At 34.0% G+C, this 20095-nt stretch overlaps 1 protein-coding gene across 2 annotated transcripts in view; it reads left to right on the top strand.

Annotated features, from left to right (window-relative positions):
* Positions 1-1837: 1837 nt before the first annotated feature.
* The window catches only part of LOC124449484, a 46404-nt gene continuing 28146 nt past the window's right edge, over positions 1838-20095 (top strand). The window contains exons 1-8 of one of the 2 annotated variants that reach the window (XM_047000413.1): positions 1838-2109; positions 2330-2595; positions 2898-3135; positions 3981-4355; positions 4653-4743; positions 4837-4997; positions 7945-8231; positions 8623-8697. In XM_047000413.1, coding sequence (XP_046856369.1) covers positions 2049-2109; positions 2330-2595; positions 2898-3135; positions 3981-4355; positions 4653-4743; positions 4837-4997; positions 7945-8231; positions 8623-8664 — 1521 coding nt within the window. In that variant the 5' untranslated portion in view covers positions 1838-2048 and the 3' untranslated portion in view covers positions 8665-8697. Of the gene's footprint in view, positions 2110-2329; positions 2596-2897; positions 3136-3980; positions 4356-4652; positions 4744-4836; positions 4998-7944; positions 8232-8622; positions 8698-20095 lie in introns of those variants that run through there. The other variant, XM_047000412.1, reaches the window with a different exon arrangement.

Consider the following 20095-nt stretch of genomic DNA (forward strand, 5'->3'; position numbering starts at 1 on the left):
GGATGTCAAGATGTTTGTAACTCTGCAGATGGATCGTGTTTATGTGTAACTCGCTCCGGTTATGAACTTCAAGGTAATGACTATTCAATATATATTTTTCTAAACAAGCTTCAACAAAAAACTTCAGCTTACTGTTATGCATATATTGCTGAATGATCAATCGTCATAAAAAAACAAATGTTTTAGTCATGGAACATTGAAATGCTTGAAGCATCAGATTTTCACCACCCTGTAAAATACATGAAAATCCGTCCATGGTTCAAAGCATGTAGTAAGTAAGAAAACGGGCAAATGTGAGCACGTTGGAAAAAACATTGTTCGAATCGAAAAAGTATTTTTGTACCTCAGCTTCAGATTAAAGAAGAAACAACGATTCATCGTGCGTTATTTATAAACTGTCCGTCTCGTCAAAATTTTGAGCACTACTTGCATTATTCTGTCGCGAGTTGTACCACTTTCACTTCAACGTGATCACCGAATATGCATAAAAATGATAATGTGAACTACATATGTAAGCGCGTAGTTAATTTAAAGTGTTAAGTCTCATTTGCTTGTTGTTTTTCAGCACGTAATTAACAACATGACACTTCATAGCTAGAACTCCGATCTTTCAGAATTTTCAAAGCTGCGGGAGTTTATTCTGTAATTTTCATACAGCAGCGCATTGAAGTTGGAATACCTTGAGACGTAGTACATCGCAGTAATTCATTATTTAAAGTGTCCTTATATGGTAATGATCCGTTATTTGATTCTATTTATGACCAGTTATTTAATGGTTCCATAAATGGTGATGACCATTATTTAAAAATTCCATAAGTAATAATGACCAGTTATTAAATGTTTTCATTTATTGTATTGTATTTTATTTTCATTTAGCTGATGGTAAATCATGTGGTGATATAGACGAATGTAAAAATGGAAATGGTGGTTGTATCAACTCCAACTGTACAAACACAGATGGTAGTTATTGTGCGACTGTTTATCTGGTTATAAACAATCAGAAATAACTCCACACAAGTGTGAACCTAAATCATGTTCACCATTGATCGCACCTCCATGTCCGTCAAATGCATATCATGATGAGTTTGGAACAGCCTGCAAGCCTGCACGCATCAGTTGCCCACACGGACATGAATATTTGAAATTCTGTTCCCTTGACTGTGATGGCAATTTCAAACTAGCTGTCATTAAATCAACAAACAGCCCTAACGCCTTCGCTAGAAACTTCCATATGGTTAATTTCAACGTATCCATTGAGAGGGCTCAATGTATATTGGACGGTAACACCGGAATGTTGCTTGGGACTGGGACCCAATTGCTGAACCTTATTACTGCAGGAGAGTGAACGATCCACCTTCAAATATTGTTTTGTCGAGAACTTATATAATGAGAAAATGAACGTTTTGCCATTGTCGGCTTGTTCAATGCATTCGATTTTCAAAATGATCCCTTGACGTTCACAATAATGAATGCGGACGCAAATTTTTATTTTCTTGTTCAAGAAAGAGCATTGTTGGTAAATAGACGTTTGGTGTGGAAACGCTTGTCAGATAATATTTACACTGTTAAAATTAAGGTGAGCGACAATGGTTCACCTGTTATGTTTACTACAAAAAGTTTTAACATTACTGTGTTGAACATTAATGATCCTCCTTACGATATAAGACTTTCAAGTTACGAAGTGCATGAAAATGTCACTATTGGTTCTGTTGTTGGTAATCTAACAGCTAGAGACGATGATCTTGATGAAAACACACTCCATTTTTGACTGGGAATTGGTTGACTCTGGTAATGGTTACTTCAAGTTGCTAGATAACATGATAGTTGTTGCAAAAGCCTCGATTACGAAGCAAAGAATAAGCATCGTATAAAGATAAAATGTACGGACCAGGTCATCCACCAAAATCTTCTATCCAGAGTTTGTTTGTTTTTGTACGAGACATTAACGAATCACCCAGGATATAAATTTGACGGGTAATCGCATCCCGGAGAATTGCGTTCTGGGGTCGTTCATCGGCGACTTCGTTGCGACTGATGACGATAATGACATGTTAAAGTTTTATTTGAATCGCAGTAGTGTTTTGGTTCGTGAAAAGTTTGCTCTACAAGGTTTGTATACATAGTTGGTTTTTGACTTTACATCCACAATCTTTGATAGTGTGATTTAGTTTTTCATTCTTTAATATCAAATACAAGAAAGATTCAGTATATTAACAATAGATTAAATCAACACTGACTCCGAGTACTTTGAAAAAGAAAGATTCCAAATTTCTCGTTTGTAGTTTGCAAATACAATCTTGTTCACATAAAAAAATTTTTCTTAATTCAGGTGTTCCAAATATTAAATATCGTACAATGAACGATAAATCAACTAATATTTACTCGATTCCCCTCGTTGTTAACGGTTCTCTTGATTATGAAGAAGAAAACGTGTACATTATTTGGTTGGCTGTCGAAGATCCGGGGGGGAAAATGGCATTTGAAAGATTTCAGATCGAAGTAACCGATGTAAACGAAGCTCCAACTGATATTTTGATGTCTGAAAATTTTGTAGCAGAGAACTCTCCTGCTTCAACAGTGATTGGAAAGTTTTTGGTGAGTTAAATATCAGTCGGTTGCTTAGATTTCTTGTTTGTTAATAAGATATACCGCGATTCCTCAAAGGCAATGTTTTTGTTAAAAATATAGATGCTCTTTTTAAGAGTTTTTTACTGTTGCGTTTTTCAATTCTTCAAAAACCTCACACTATCGCTGTAACTTCGTAAAAGCAATTACAACCCTAATCCAACACTAAGCATCTTTTAGTCAGAAAGAACTTATTTTTAACAAGAAGCCATAAAATTACCGTATGAAAAACTTAGCCTAGAACATGCATTAAAAGTATACTTCTGTCACAGGTAAAAGATCCAGATGTAAAAAGTGTGCCACCTCAGATCCATATTTGCTCCCTCGAGAACTCAAGGGGTGGTGACGAAGATGAGTTTTACATTACTCACGAAACTGATCACAATTTTCTCCGAGTTAAATATAATAGTCTTCTCGATTTTGAAGAAAGAAATGTTTACAATATCAATGTCACTTGTAAAGATGCGGCTGGCCTCGATATTTCAAAGTCATTTAAAGTCTCCATCACTGGTAAGTCTAGCTTTTAACCCTTTACTTCCCAAGTTTTTTGGTGCTATGGGTTTGGGATGATTTCATTGATATTGTCAACGACAACGCTGGGAAAGAAAGGGTTAATTACATCGTGAGTGCTGTTTATGCTGAAGTTGGCTGGCAAAAATCAGTCAACTCTGAAGCCTTGAAATCTGAAATTTGGTGAAAGATTGTAATAGAAAATGTGCTTTAGTTGCTGAGTTTTTGCTTAAGACAATATTTTTTCTCTATTTTGTGCTGTCTGTTATTTGTCAGTTTTTGTATTCAATGTTGTTTTTACTTCAGTTTTTATAAAATAAATGTTATTTTGTTGACTTTTGGTAAATTGGAACCAAATGGTGTGGTATTAATGTTTATCAGTATTTTGTTCTCTTCATGATGTACATTTAATGCTTTGTAAATTAACAAATATTTGTAATTTCAGGGATCTTTGACAACACAAAATTGTCAACTAAAACAGGAAGATATCCTTAATTCGAAGACAATGAAAATATTATAGGGGTATCTACCGGTGTATGATTGTATTAATTAGTTGATCCACTGGCAGGTCTTTGTATACATTAATGGATCTACAAGTGGATCGTTGTATACATCAATGGATCTACTAGCGGGTCTTTGTATTTGTTGGCGGGGATCTACTAGTGAATTTTATAGACTGATCGATTTTACCTAGCAAAGCATTCTCGTTTATTGTTGCCTAAGGTCGAGAACCGAAAATTCTTTGTTATTTTAACTCTCCACAAACCATTGTTCATCATTAATTGAATAATGTACTACACAAAATAGTTCATGTTTAAGTGCTACATTGTCTTTATTACATACAGATGTGAACGAAGAACCCACGTCAATATGTCTCGTAGCCCCTCGCTCAGGTGAAGATTGTTCAGTTGTTGGTGAAATCTTTATCGAGGATTTGGATTATCCTCAAATACAATGTGGCTTAAATTGGACGGTTGATCTTCAGCCATATTCCGAGAAATTATCGGAATACACTTGTCAGATCAAGAAGGAGGAAGACACTTTAAGTGAAATTACTAAAGTGATTAGTCATTTTTATGTTCATGACAGTCCACCAAGATTGCACGTGAAGAAAAGTATATTTATTCATGGAAATCTATCCTACAATGTTCCTATTTCATGTGAAAGTACCTTACATCCACGTCATACCCTGTCAAAAAACCTGGTCGTTCATATTCAAGGTAAAAAAAGCAATTGAATTTAAGACTGATACATAGAAGAAATAAGATAACGTGTGTCAGTGTAGTTAGTGATGAATGAGCAACAGAGAACAAGAACAGTGTTTACACTATCTAACATATATAAGAAATAAGATAACGTGTGTCAGTGTAGGTAGTGATAAATAAACAGCAGAGAACAAGAACAGTCTTTAAAGTAACTAAAATATATAAGAAATAAGATAACGAGTGTCAGCGTAGGTAATGATAAGTGAAAGATCGAGAACAGTCTCAAAAATAAAAAATAATGTATTTTTCTAGTTCCTAATGATGACAACTGTCGTGATAAGAAACTTTGTGCTTCCTGTCCTCAGCCGAAATTCTGTCTATCGAATGTCAAAGCTGCTGGAAAGTAAATGCTTTGCATCACTCTGTCATCATTTTAATTTTTACGTAATCTTATTGTTTCAAATATTTAAATATTTTCTGCTGTATAATTTGCTAGATGTATTGATACAGAATATCTTTTGAACTTAACTGTGGATGCCCCTCCATCGTTGTTCAAAAAGCGTGGCTTTATAAAAGTGTTTGAACACTATGTTAAAGATTTGATTGAGGGAACTGAAAAAGAGAAGAGTCTAAAAGATTTAATTAAGGAGAAGGAAGGTAAGAATGACCTTCAGTAAATTTTTAAAAAGCAGACTTAAAGGCGATGAAATTTTTTCCATTGGTTTAGATGATCTAAATTTTTGAATTTTTCTATCCACTCTGCCTCCTGTTATATTCTATGTTTGGCAATTAACGGTAAAGGGGAGGGGGGAGTGCAAGGCACTCGAGTTCACTCTTAAGCTCTGTTGGGTCGTAGTGTAACATTACCATATCTTTTTAAGTAGCCTATATAATGGCTATATTCGTAGACATTTTGGGTGCAAAAAGAAAAATAAGAAAAAATAAGAAAAAAAAAATAAGAATTAGATAATGCAAGGTCTGGATTTGATGTTGCAGTCACTGATGTATATAGTGTTTTTATGGTGCTTTGTAAATTTCAGAGCAGCGTCATTTATTTCTCTTCTAACAATATACATGAAAAAATTTCTCAATTTTGATTGGTTTAGAGGAGTGCAATTTATCGTAAATACCAGTGCAAAAATAGGAAAAACAGTGCAAAAAAAAAGGAAATACAGTGCAATTTATTTTTGAAAAATACCCTCCTGATTGGCTAGTCAAAGAAAGAAATGATCTAAGAGCCAATCAAAATAAAACGCGGGAAAGTTAAATTATTTTAAACAAAGCAATTACAACGGCTGCCGTAAGTTTTAAGTAAGTTTTCTTTAGCGAAAAAGTTTACAATTCACCGTTTGCAAAGTGTTTCTAAATGAGAATAACAACACTGCTAAAAGTAGATACCTTGCTCTAGCTGCGTGTGCAGAAGGTATGGTGTTGTGAAAAGTAATATCCGACAGAATTTAAATATACGAGGCGGTTGATCGATGGTTAAACTCGCCGGCTGAAATGTACGTACGCTGAAGTTAAAAATCAACAGAATTGAAAATTTTTTCATGTAGATTATTAAGCTCTTAATGACCAAGCGCGAGGTCTTTACGGAGAAATAACGGACCGAGGTGTTTTTGTACAGACCGAGCCCGTATTGCGAGGTTTGTACAAAAAGACAGAGATCCGATATTTCTCAGTAAAGACCGAGAAAGCGAGGTTATTAAAAGGTTTATTATATGGCATTATTTGACCTGAAACGAAGCTTGCTTCTTTCTCGTCCTTGCTGTTTTTTACGGGTTGATTTTCACTTTTCTAGTTTTCGTCCGTAAAAATAAACTCGTTTCGAATTGTATCGTCTGGATAGTTTAACTGTTTTCCAAGTGTTTTTCCTTCGAATCACATTCTTAAATGTTTTTTTCTTTGTTTTTTTTTTGCGTTTTGCTGTTTGCTTTACGAAGTTTGTTTACATTTGACTGTAAAATTACGCGTTTTGGACCGTGGTCGATTACGGGAAAATAGAGAGCTTTAGCAAAGACTACGAGTACGAAGTACGTCATTTTGGCGAAAACATTGTTGCGACAAAAACACGTAGCCGTCGTCAATCTGAGTACGATGTTTTGTAAAATTCGTAGTCGCTACTACGATGTCTTCTTAAAAAAGAAAGATTATTTCTTCATTTTGTAAATTAGTTTACAGTACTATTTTCGAGCATCAGGCTTTAATTTAGAACCCTTTGAGCGCAGATGTACATCAAAAAGGAAAATATGACCTGCAAAACTTTCATGTATTTCGTACGCAAAGTGAAAGGTAAACAAACAATAAAGTAGTACAAATATATCGTACATAAAACTTAAAATAGTGAAGATTTTTCAGTGTAAAGAGTCCTATATTCTTGCAAAATCAATTTTACCGATTTGTTGATATCATAGTTGATAAATAGAGCCGTAGCTGCTTCGCAAACTTCGGTGTTTTACACAATAAAAAGACTCGTTCTGTTGTTTACAACTAAAACTAAATTTTAAGGAGCTTTAGCAAGAGTACGACTACGATAACCATTGAGTTCTATAAGACCTGGGGCCGGTTGTATAAAAACGTAGTTAACTTTAACTATAGTTAACGTTAGCCGCCATTTTTTGGCGACCTCGCCCCAGTAAAGTTAGCCGCTCCAGTTATTATAGAACTCAATGTAAAGAACTCAATGACGACAACGAGTACGAAGTTTGACCGTGTAAGAGAATGGCACGAGGAAGTTTGTTGTCGTTATCTCTTCGTCAAAATTTTGCTTTAGTTGTAAACAACAAAAAACGAGCTTTTTTGTTAAAACACCGAAGTTTGCGAAGCAGCTACGGCTTATTTGTTAATAATGATATCAATGAATCGGTAATACTGGTTTTGCGAGAATATAGGACTCACTGAAAATCTTCACTATTATTATGTATATTTTTACTATTTTATTCTTTGTTTACCTTTCACTTTGCGTATAAATCGAAGTTTTGCGATATTTTCCTTTCTAACATCTTTTGCTCAAAGGGTTCTAAATTAAAAATGAATGCTGTATAATAACTGGAATGTTTTTCTTTGAAGGACATTGTAGTCGCGACTACGAATTTTACAAATGGATCACGTCTGTTTTTGTAACGTGTTTTCATAACGTAATCGTAATCGTAGTCGTACTCGTAGGCTTTGCTAAAGCTCCCTTCACGAAGCGACAACGACAACAAACTTCCTCGTGCCATTCTCTACACGGTCAAACTTCGTACTCGTTGTCGTAGTCGTACTCTTGCTAAAGCTCCCTAATAATGGACCGGCAAAATGTTTATGATGAAACAAAGTGCCATTTTGCAGGATGATGGACTCGTGCAATTTTGATAGTCTTTGAAAATCTCACTCGTGCATGTTCTTCCAAATTGCACTCGAAACTTCCTGTACAAATTTATCGTTTTCAAAAAACTATACATAGCAGGATTGAAAAAGCGAGTCCTTTACGTCACGGATACTGTCCTGGAAAAACATCCGACAAATTAAGAATTGCTAAATCATATGATAACCAATTAAAAATTCAGCTGACGATGCTAAAAGTAGAAGTACTTTCGAACATTGATTTGAATTTTTTCAACAGATAACGATATTGCTTCGAGAAAACAACGCGGTGTATCAAACAGAACTGTGTATGTGGAGTTACTCCTTTATGTGAAAGAAGGAACGTTTACTAAAGTCGTGCTTGCTATCGCAGAGAAACCTAACTACAAATTGATCCCAGCGTTTGAAGCCAGTGTTCTTTTAAACAAAGTACTTCATCTATATACTTCATCTAAGACCAGTATTTCTCTTCAATGGATCATTGTCGTTTGTTTTGTTGTTTTCATTTGTATAATTTGCTTGATCAGGAAGTGGAGAAGACAACATGTAGGTTTATTATTTGTACTTTTATAAAGCCCCACTAACTTGGACTGGTAAAATTGTGCTCACATGATCCAAAATAAATTAAATCTCCTTCAAGTGAGCGAAAAACACAAATGATGATAGAGAGTTTATGTAGAGTTATCTCTCCAGTTGATATTACTGTTTATTAAGCCATTATTAAGAGAGCTCGTAGTCTTTATGGAGAAATATCGGATGGAAGTTTTTTTTTACAGACCAAGCCCGTAGGGCGAGTAAAGTAAAAAATAAAACATCCACCACATGAAAATGCAAACTGACAAATCATTTTGCCTAAATGCATTATTATAATATGTTATTATCTTATTATAATATAACGAAACGTTAATTTTACTGAAAGAAACTCTTTTAAATTTAGCTACGTCATGGAGAAAACCTTCCTGAGAGAAAACCTTCCTGAGGGAGAAAACCCTCATAAGGGAGAAAACCTTCCTGAGGGAAAACCCTCCTGAGGCGAAAACCCTCTAGGGAGAAAACCTGAGAGAAAACCTCCTGAGGGAGAAAACCTGAGAGAAAACCTTCCTGAGGGAGAAACCCTCATGTGGGACCCTGGGGAGAAACCCTCAGGGGAGAAAATCTTCCTGGGGAGAAAACCCTGGGGAGAAAACCTTCCTGAGGAGAAACCTTCAGGAGGAAAACCATGTGGAAAGACCCTCCTGAGGGGAGAAAACCCTCATAGGGAAGAAAACTGGGGGAGAAAACCTTCAGGAGAAGAGCCTCCTGAGGAGAAAACTTCCTGGAGGAGAAACCCTGGGGAGAAACCCTCCTGAGGAGAAAACCATAATGGAGAAACCTCTGAGGGGAAAAAAACAGGGGAAGAAAACCTTCCTGAGAGAAAACCTTCCTGGGGAGAAACCCTCATAATGGAGAAACCCTCAGGGGAGAGAAACCTCATGGGGGAGGGGAGAAACCCTCCTGGGGAGAAAACAACCTGAGAGAGAAAACCCTGAGGGGAGAGAGAAACCAATGGGAGAAAACCTCCTGGGAAAACCATGGGGAGAAACCTTCCTGGGGAGAAAACCTTCTGAGGGGGAAAAACCTGGGGAGAAAACCCTCGGGGAAAACCCTCATAATGGAGAAAACCCTCCTGGGGAGAAAACCCTTCGGGGAGAAAACCTGGGGAGAAAACCTTCCTGGGGAGAAACCCTCAGGAGAAAACCTCATGGAGAAAACCCTCCTGAGGAGAAACCATAGGGAGAAAGGGGAGAAAACCTTCCTGAGGGGAGAAAACCTCAGGGAAAAAGAAATGGGGAAGGGAGAGGGGAAGGGAGAATGGGGAGAGAGGAGAAACTCTGATGGTGATGTTGATAATGCTAAAGAAGTCGGAAATTCTCCTGATGTTGAAAATACAGAACAAGGTATGCCTTTCAATTCTAATTTATTTTATATATATTGCGTGACCTAAGCATATTTGTTTTGAATTGTATCACAATTCAAGTCATTTGATTGATATTTATGTGTTTTTATGAAGATTTATATTATTTAATAATATGCATGATGTACGTATACAGTGTTGCACTTTTGGACTCCAAACGTTCGTTTATTACGTATGTTCAATACAGTATCAATGACTTAACTTTTTTCTTTTGCGAACGACAAATAATTTAAATGTACTGTGTACCAGACGGCAGTGCTCAGCACAATTTGACAAGTCTTTGTTTATCTCAATAAATACTGCGTAGCAGCAAAGTGGCGCAACTCTTTTTATAAAGTGCTCAAATTGACTACATTTCATAAGTTCCATTAAAGAAAAAGGATTATAATAAATAGACTAATACCTTTTAAAACAAATCTTGACATAATGTACTCCATACAGATCAGACCCTGCATTTTAGAAGTGTTCAGGTTAGACCATCTGTTTTAAAAGTGCTCGTGTTTGATTACATTAATTATTATTTTCTTTGTTAGAGTACAAGAGATTAGTCGGAGTATAACTTTATTTCCAGATAGAAATTATGTTTTTTGCTCCTGGCTTACAGCATCGAAAGTGTTGACACAATTGAAAAAAACATCACTAAGTAATTTTCTTCATATACAGTCTTCAGTCAACCTTTACATTAACAAATGTTATGAAATATATGAATTTTTCATCACATGTCTAAGCAACATTGAATGGTAACATTTGCACCTGGTTTCATCTGTTTTAATCATGACAGTAAAATCTTGTCACTTCACAATTTGTACTTGAAGCACATTATAGTCAGTTTAAATTAAGATGAGACATGAGGTGATAATGACATCGTGCAATCTATTTTTTTAAAGTAACGTTTATTTGTATTCTGCTTGTTTGATCACAAAAACTTCTCAACAAACTATCTTTTGGATATACTGTCATACTTCACGTTTGCACCACCATGCATACACTACCTAGCTAATGACATTGAAAATTATGCAAAGAAAGGCCACCATCAAATCCACTTGCTCAATATACTTCAATAGATAAAAATTCCTGTTCATTGTAAGTAAAATACCTCAAAATCACATGGAAAATAAGCCACCTTGAGGATGTGAATTCTCAAGGTTCCACAGTAAAAAGAAGGCTATTTGAAATTTTCATTATGACAAATGTAGCATTAAATTGCACATTTATTAAACGATCTTCTAAATTCTAAATTTACAGAAAATTACAAGATTTTTTGAGCTCTCTCTTTGCTAAGTATACTGGAGATTACCTCTTCAGTGTGAACATCATTCAAAAGTCCACAAAGATCATTTTCTAGCTTAGAATTAAATTTTCAATACTTTTACTTAGAATTTCATTTTGAAACTTGCATAGAGCATAAAAGTTGCTGTATCAGTTTTCTACTAGAAAATTTCCCAAAATGGATAAACAAATAACGTTACTAATCGCAAAACATAAAAACAACGGCTGTTTTTATTGATTTCAAAAAATGACTCCAACTGATCTCAAAATAAATAAATATAATTATTTCGACTATATTAGAAGAGCAAGTGACTCCAAAAATCTCATTTATGATTCAAACTGTGTCTTAATTGATGATTGTCAACTGGCTTGATGACCTCCATTAAAAAGTGCACGTCAATCAGTTCAAGCCACTTACGACAAGCCACCCGATTGAGCAAAGTAACACTACCGCTTAAATCACTTACAGAACTCAATGGCTGTATCATGTTTTCTTAGATATCGTAGCACTGACCACTGTATAGAGGGCCAAACTATAACTTTTGGTGGGTTGGGGAGGGGTGTTTAATAACTGCTGATGAAATAACTTACGGAACTCAATAGATGTATCATGTTTTCTCAGATATTGTGCACACACCCTGTTTAGAGGGCCGAAACTGTAATTTATATGGGGTGGGGAGGTGTTTAATAACGCTGCTGCTAAAATATCGCTTGGAATTTAATGGCTGTGACATGTTTTCTCAGATATTGTAGCACGGATTACTTATAGAGGGCCGAAACTATAACTTTTAGTGGTGTGGGGAGAGAAGATATTCAAATGATGAAATATGCTTACAGAACTTAATGGCTGTATCATGTTTTCTCAGATATTGTATCATTGACCATTATATAGAAGGCAAATCTAGAACGTTAATTGGGTAGGAGATGGGGTGTTTAATAACGCTGCTGATGAGATGCCGCTGACAGAACTCAATGCCTGTATCATGTTTTCTCAGATATTGTAGCACGCACCACTGTATAGAGGATCGAGACTAGAATGTTTAATGGGTGGGAGAGGGATTCATATTTTCAATTGTGGTCTACTGATTTCTTGTAATACCAACGTATTCTACATTTAACATAATGCAAATATAGTTAAACAAATTGACCAATAAATAGACAGTTACATGGCTAGATATAAAATTGATTTGAAAATTTTATGTGAAAGCTGGGAAATGATTTGCTCAATTGCTGTCTTTAACTTTATTTATAAGAGAGCTCTAGAGGAGCGTTGTATTGTACGAGAAAATTTTTCAAATTATTAAAGTTGATTAGCCAAAGATAATTAAATTTTCTAGATCGTACATATAATGCATCCAAATATAAAAAGATGTTACAAGATTTGAAGCCAAAGTTCGATCATTTGCTTGTATCGTTTGTGTTGCTTATCTTGTCAATTTATTATACCTTCACTGCAACATTATGATTTCCTTCGTTTCTAAAACAAACAAGAATTTTATCAAAGGACTGAAAGATATGATAAGAATTTAAATCACTTACTTTTTTTGTAGTGTTAAGAATTTATTGAATTGCATGATTCCTTTTGTGAGTAAAAATTTCATCAAAAAGGAAATTTTTCGATAACGAAAACCCTGACACAATAGACACATGACAGACAAATTGTTTCTTGCAAATAATCATCATATGCTCAATAAAATAATTGAAAACTGCAAATAACAATTTTCAATTCGGCAAAGGGAAAACAATACTAGCAATCATTTTAAAGATCGCAAATACCATGGTGAATGGTAAAAGTAATTCACCATGGTATGCTAAACGATTTTCAGATTTGTCACCACGACAAAGTCTCTATTTTAATGCAAACAATTTTGCACAAGAATGAGAAAAAGCATGAGATAGAGTTTGAGTTTGTAGAAATATAGATAACGTGGTTCACTTTACCAATGAATAAGAGAAACAATACGTGTCAGATAATTTAGAGTTAAAGCATAAAATGCCTATGAAACGAAAATTTAACCTTTGTTATACTTTTATTGAACAGACATTTTAATATGATAATGGACTTTCTGTACTAGTTTATAGTTTATGCGTATCACTTTTCATTCTCGATATATTAAAGTTTTTATTATGTCCGATTTATCTGATGTCACACTGGAAATGAAAACTAGATGTATTAGGTAAATTTGCTGATACATTATTGTAACATGGAGGAGTTTCCTTCTTTGTGATGTGTTAATGATATAAAATACTGCGTACCATTATCAACCTAAAGTTGTCAGGAAAGTGAAGGGTATTTGAAACATTGCAGCGACCATTTTGTATGCAGTATGATGTCACAAATGAGATAAATTGGTAGTTGCAAAGACTTCAATATTTTTAGAATGAAAAAAAGTCATGCAGAAAAGTTTTAAAAAGCACTCTTTTCAAAAAGTCTTGGTCAATACAGATATAATTCAACTAGCAAAATTTTCGTTTCATTGGCACTTTAAGATGTCGAACTTCAATATTAATGTTTGTCAACAAACATAAGATAGTCTATATAAAAGACGAGTGTCGAGAATAGAAAGAAAAATTGAATGAAGCTATTTTGTTATCTTTTGGTATAAAAAATTTTTTTAGACTCTAAAAAATATATGCTCTCAAAATTTTAATTTAATATTTTCAAAAAACGCAAGGTTACTCCTTAAGAAAAATTCATGAAATTACTGCAGAGAGAAGTTTTGCTCATTAATTGTTTGGTATAAGCTAACCTCAAATGCTATACTTAAAAAATTTATGATATGTCTAATAATTGTTAATACGTTTTTTTTAAAAGTGTACGGTATCAGTATCCTTTCCTAATTGGGGATGTTTAAGCTATTTTGATATATTTATTTTGTTTCTTCAACACTTAAATGTAATATTTTCTGTAGAAAGTGGAAATGCATTGATGAATCATCGAAACATAGAGAATTGCTTTTAAAATTGATTGAATATGGACGCAATTCCAGTGTTGATATTAAAGAGGTGGGCAATGTGCGTGTAATATTTTCAGAAGAATTTTGCATTGGCTATGGATAATGCAACCCGTGTTTTCTTGGACTGGGTAAGATGGTTACGGTAAAGCAGTGAAACGAATACATCGAGATAGCTACATCCAGCACATCACGAAAAGAAAATTTTAAATGAATTCAATGCAAAGTCGAAATATGTTGTGAATTATTTCTACTTAGACGAAGATACTGGAACAGACTATGTTTATTTGATGTTAGACTTATGTGAAGAATCATTGGAGAGTTTTGTCAAGTCTTCTACTTTGCATGATCTTCAAAAAGCTCTTCCTGATATTCTTAGACAAATTTTAAAAGGATTAGCTGATCTTCATAGTGGCCCAAATCCTATTCTACATCGGGATTTGAAGCCTTCCAATGTTCTGCGAGACTCAAAAAGCAAATTTCTGATAGCTGACTTTGGCATAAGTCGAATAATGAAGAATGACACGACAACATATAAAAGCGATACTTCCATGGGAACTTTGCATTGGTTAGCTCCTGAATCATATCGCGGAGATGTTGATTCAGAAAAAAAAGCGACTTACAAAAGAAGGTCTGATGTATATGTAAGTGTAGGAATGTAAACATTTGTAAGTTGTAAAGAAACTCAATGTTATGAAATTGCATTTGATGTAACGCTTTTTATTATTTTAGAATGCAGGGATGGTAGCTTATTATGTAGCAACGAAAGGAAATCATCCTTTTGGAACTGAACGGCATAGACTGGACAACATGCTGAATGGAAACCCTGTTGGTTTGGATGAAATCAAGGATGAAACATTAAAGGACCTTCTGTCGTGGATGTTAAATCTAAAACCTAAAGACAGACCATATTCTAACGAAGCATTAAAACATCCATTTCTTATGTCAGATGAAGTTTGAAATGTTAAGTAAAGTTGGGAATCTTCAACAGATTAAGACAAATGATCCCCAGTCAAGTGTCGTTCAAAAATTGAATAGCGAATCCGTACATTGGAAAAGTCAAATGGATTGTGATGTTTATGATAATTTGGTGAATGGAAGGCCCTATAAATCTTCATGGACAGAATGCTTAAGACTTATTCGAAATGTTCACCAACATTGGAAAGATCGACCACGACCTCTACCACAACCAGAATCATTTTATAAAATTGGCGATTACGGGGCGTATTTTCTCCGAACATTTCCTAGTCTCCCTGTTCGGGTACATGCTGCTGTCAGGTCAAATGAAGAATTGAAAAACGAACTAGAACTCTAAAATATTTTTAATTTTAATGAAAGCTAACTACATCAATAAGCAATTTAGATACGACAGAACCTGTTAGGGGTAAAAAAAGTAGTTATTAAGCAATCATTGATACTGTAAAGATCTTATTTTACAGATGTAAAGAAAAACAGTTTCTACGACGTATTTAGATGATATTTCACCACATTTCTGCTGAATTTATAGCCTGTGGTATTCATTGATACAATGTATATATTTAGTTTTACTATAAATTGTTTTGGAAAAGACTGAAGGCGAATATGACATTAAAAGTTAACTTTTATGTTTGACTGCACTGATAAATATTGCTACATTCATCCAACATAATAAACTCGTATACAATAAAAATTGCTGTTATTATAGTTACTAAAAGTCTGGCCTTGGTGTTTTGGTCTCTTGGGAGTTCTTTATCGTATAAACCTGACCATTAGAAGTTGTGCATAATTCCATAAGTAGAATCTTTTGTGTTTTACTATCTCACATTAATTACGTAGCTGAAACATATAAAATAGTTGATTTAAATAACATTTTCATGAGATTGAGTGATTGACAGCATTTCGTCTAATAATTTATGGACTCAATAATATTTCAAGTAGTTTTATAGAAAATATTCATAGTTGTCATAATTTTTGATATTTTGCTTATTTCATGCCTGTAACCATGACAATTATTTTGTGCCTAAATCCATACAACTAAAATACAAGTGCTATGTATTTAAGATTTCTTAAAATATTGAATATACACCTAAATACGTAAAGGTTAACTATGGCGCTCTCTATGGCGCCCTATATTCTAAAAACTCCCTCACACTCACATTTACTGATTAAAGTTTCAAAATAATCTTATAACTGCTGGAAGACCTTGTATTTACTCAACAGATAAAAAATAGTGCAAAGTTATGTTGATTTTATCATCTCAGATCCCATATCATCTGGTAGGTATCCGCACATTTATGTCACATGAAAGCACTCAGTAATAGCTTGCAATAGTAACTAATCTTCATCAATCTTCACAAAACTAAAAGTTATTTTGTATTGGTTTACAAACCAAATAGTATGCTTTTAAAGGGCCTATGACACGAAAATTTTTTGTTTGCAATGACCAGAACTTTTAAAATGTTAGTATACTTTCTAAAACAGTTTATGCATATCTCTTTTAATTCTTGAGATATGAGGTTTATGCTATGTCCGATTTATCTAAATTGTGACGTCACATTGAATAATGAGAGCTACGAGTGTTATCTATATTTAACAATACTTTACTTTACAAGGACATAGTTTCATTTTTGTGGCGTGTTTAATGGTATAAAATGCTGCCTATTAGTATGAACCTAAAGTTGTCAGGAAAATGAAGAGTATTTGAAACATTTTAGAACTCATTATGCAATATGACGTCACAAGTTGGATGAAATAGAAATAACAAAAACTTCAATATCTCGCGAAGGAAAAGAGATATGCATTAACTGTTTTAGAAAGTACACTGTCATTTCAAAAGTTCTGGTCATTGCAAACATAAAAATTTTCATGTCATGGGCACTTTAAACGTCATAAGTAAATGTACATTTCCAAGTATAACATTGGGCTGAATTGTAAGAGATGTTTTATACCCCTTAGTAAATATGTATGCTTTATAACTTGACGATAGATAAAGCTGATAAACCACCTGCTGAAATTCAATATCCACCAGCTATAGGACGACCTTTCACTTGAAACGAATGTAAATTATAATCCCATTTACCCCAAATTGGATGGAAGTGTCAATAACCATTTTGAACATTTTAAAAGCCAAAATTTAATTTAATCAAATTGAAGCATTCGTATGTACTATTTATTTTATTTCATGAAAATGGCTATTCTTTCTACACATAAACTACGTAAAGAAGAAACTCATCTTCTTTACTTTAAAGACTTCTTCCGAGTGAATGAATTTCAAAATTTGTTTTCAGACTGGAACACATGTATTTGCCAATAAGAACTGAGAACATAATTATAAACATACGAATAGCCATAAATGCCTTTCCTATTACAATGTACAATTTGAGATGTTTACGTCAAAAATCACTTTAAAACTTCAACTATAATATGGGTATTTCTGACACAAGAACAGTGTATTTGGGAATCGAACCCAGAGACTAAATTGTACCGCTCAAAAAGTATGTTTGACATTTTGGGTAAATTAAAGCAGTTTAGAATAAATTAAGCAGATCATAGATTTATTAAATAATTCAGAAATCTTATCTTCCAAAGATTTTTCAGACAGTCAAAAATGGATCATGGTCACGTTAACTTTATCGAGAGCACGTACTCTAAAAACTTCTTTTACAAAACGAATTCTGTCTTTAGTTTTGATGATTGTATATAACATGAAGTAGAACTTTAGTCTCTCACTGAAGTCACAGTTTTTTTTTTGGCTTAACCGAAATAAAAAATCCTAATGGCAAATCCCAACGGCATAAACCAAAACCGAGCATGAAGGCACGAGAACTTAGAGAATACTGAACAGGAAAAACCACTAGGGATTTTAGCCGAATTTCGCGCCCAGAGGGAACCATTACAAACAATAATTTTCACATACCTTTGAAGCAATTCAAAAAGCCAAAACGTCAAAAAAGTAAAAAAGAAAGATTAAAATGCACTTTCAAGTCTGAAAATATGGTCTGTAAGGTACATAGTCATTTTTGTAAATTTCTCCATTTTTAACGAACACGGAATTTGCTACTGTTTACTGACACACAAATCTATCATCGAACTGAACAATTTTCTTCTTTGAACGAGAAAATTGTTATTGATAAATTTCGTAAAACGTGTGCTTTCACATCTAATCCATATCCGAATGATTAAGACAAAACCTTAGCTGATATCCTAGAGTATCACATGGAACATTGTTGGTTGTGGATCCAGGGTGATGCAACTGATGCAAATGTCTCAGTCAGATTATTTTAATGATTTCATAATTTTCATTACTTTGTTACTTCGCTTGGTCTACTTTAAGTTCAAGCTAGAACTTAATAAAAATCTCAAGTCTAGGAATTTTTCTTAACCACAAAGATTAATCGTCGCCAATTTTGTTGCTATTACTGTTATTTACCTTTATCTAACAAAACGTAAACATTCGCGAATCAATACAAAGACGGTCTCCTAAATAATATTCATAATTGTAAAATATGTCTAATGATGCAATCTTTTCATCGGAAATATCGTTCAATATTTAAATCAGAAAATTTATAATACGATACGAGACGATACGGCAGTTAAAGGATTTATTTTATAGATGTAAAGTAGCAAAACACTTTTCACGACGTATTTGGATGATGTATAATCACATTTCTGCATCTAGCTTACATTATTGAATGATATAATATCTGATTATTTAAATTTTATCTCAATTGCTTTTGTTGAAGACGTATGACATTTAAAGTCAACTTTATAAAATACATAATAAAACTCTTATACCATAGTAAATGGTATTTCTGGAGTTTCAATATTACCAAGATCCCGTTTATTAAAGTATTAAAAGGCAGTGATAATGGTTAATGCCAGAAGCACAATTGAATGGACTTAAGCTCTGAATTTAATAAACATTAATTATCTGAAGAGACTGAACAAAGGCAATTAAAAAAGCAAATTAAGCCTTTACAGCAAACGAAGAGTGAATCCGGTATAGCACGCAGCTTAATAGTCTGGTCTTGCACCCGTTTCGCTCATTCTAAATGGGTATTACTCAGAGTTCTAAACTTTAGGGGGTGTTTTTCATGAAACCGGAATGACTTTCAATTTTAATGGAAACGTGATGTCAATCCACGTTTATATGGGAAATCAACACAAGGATTGACTTTTCGCAGGAATTTTGAATTTTGAAGATAACGAACTTAAACATTATAACAACCCTTTTCTTTCCTTTCGTTTCTGAGTTAACACAGCTTAATACTTGCATAAAACTAATTGTTGCTTTTTTTCGCACTCATTATAGCCCATTTAGCCGCCTTATATGCTCTTGTTATTTACTGATGCTGCTAATATACCTAGCACTAGATATTCCCCTCCCAATTTCAGTGATTCAACCACTGCATCTCACGAAGTCCTCCCTGGAGAGTGGAGACATGTTGTGGGTTCACAAAACATTTTTGAGAATATTAAAATACTTTCAAGTGCTCGTGCTTCTAGAGCTGCTACAGCAACCAGAAATGACTTTAAATCATTTTTTATGTCTCCTTTAGGAAAGCTACCATGGCAAGATCATGTAATACAACGAGGTTTTCTTAACTAAATGAATATTAAATTGTATGAAATAATAGATTGTTACTTATAAAATATAGAAAGTTATTGGTCTACATTGTTTTCATAAAGTTTTTGTTCTATTTCAAACAAATATTTTATGAATGGAAAATTAGCTTCAGATTTCAACTTGCCTGGAAGCTTTCGGTGAGTGTCAGCCACAGTACCTGAAAAGCGACTTTCTTCATCAATTTTGTTTCTCTTTCTTCTCTAATCTTTTTCAAAGAATCAAGTCTTTCACAAACTGCTGTCTCTAAATGTGCAGATCTCTTTCTACAGCCCTTGGTCGGGTTTACAACAGCTCTACTCAAAGCAAATGTGGAAGAGGCAAATGGGTCACTACTTACTGGTGTGGTAGGTTTGGTAGGTAATGTAGGTGTTGTACACGAATTTTCACTGACATTTGAATCGCTTCTACTTGTTGAGGGAGACCATGCGGTTCAAACTCCTCCTTATTTATCGTTACAAAATTTTCTCCTAGTGGAAGGGATTCTGATGTTGTTATAGGTTCTTCAGTGTTCTCCTACAATCACAACAACAACAGATGTAACATAATAATCTACTCAGTCAGCCTGTCCCATATTGTATCAAATTTTTAATGGTGATTATAACTACCTCCCGAAAATTAGTTTCTGTGT

This window comes from Xenia sp. Carnegie-2017, unplaced genomic scaffold (genome assembly GCF_021976095.1).
Source record: "Xenia sp. Carnegie-2017 unplaced genomic scaffold, XeniaSp_v1 HiC_scaffold_23, whole genome shotgun sequence".
In the NCBI taxonomy this organism is placed as follows: Eukaryota; Metazoa; Cnidaria; class Anthozoa; order Malacalcyonacea; family Xeniidae; genus Xenia; species Xenia sp. Carnegie-2017.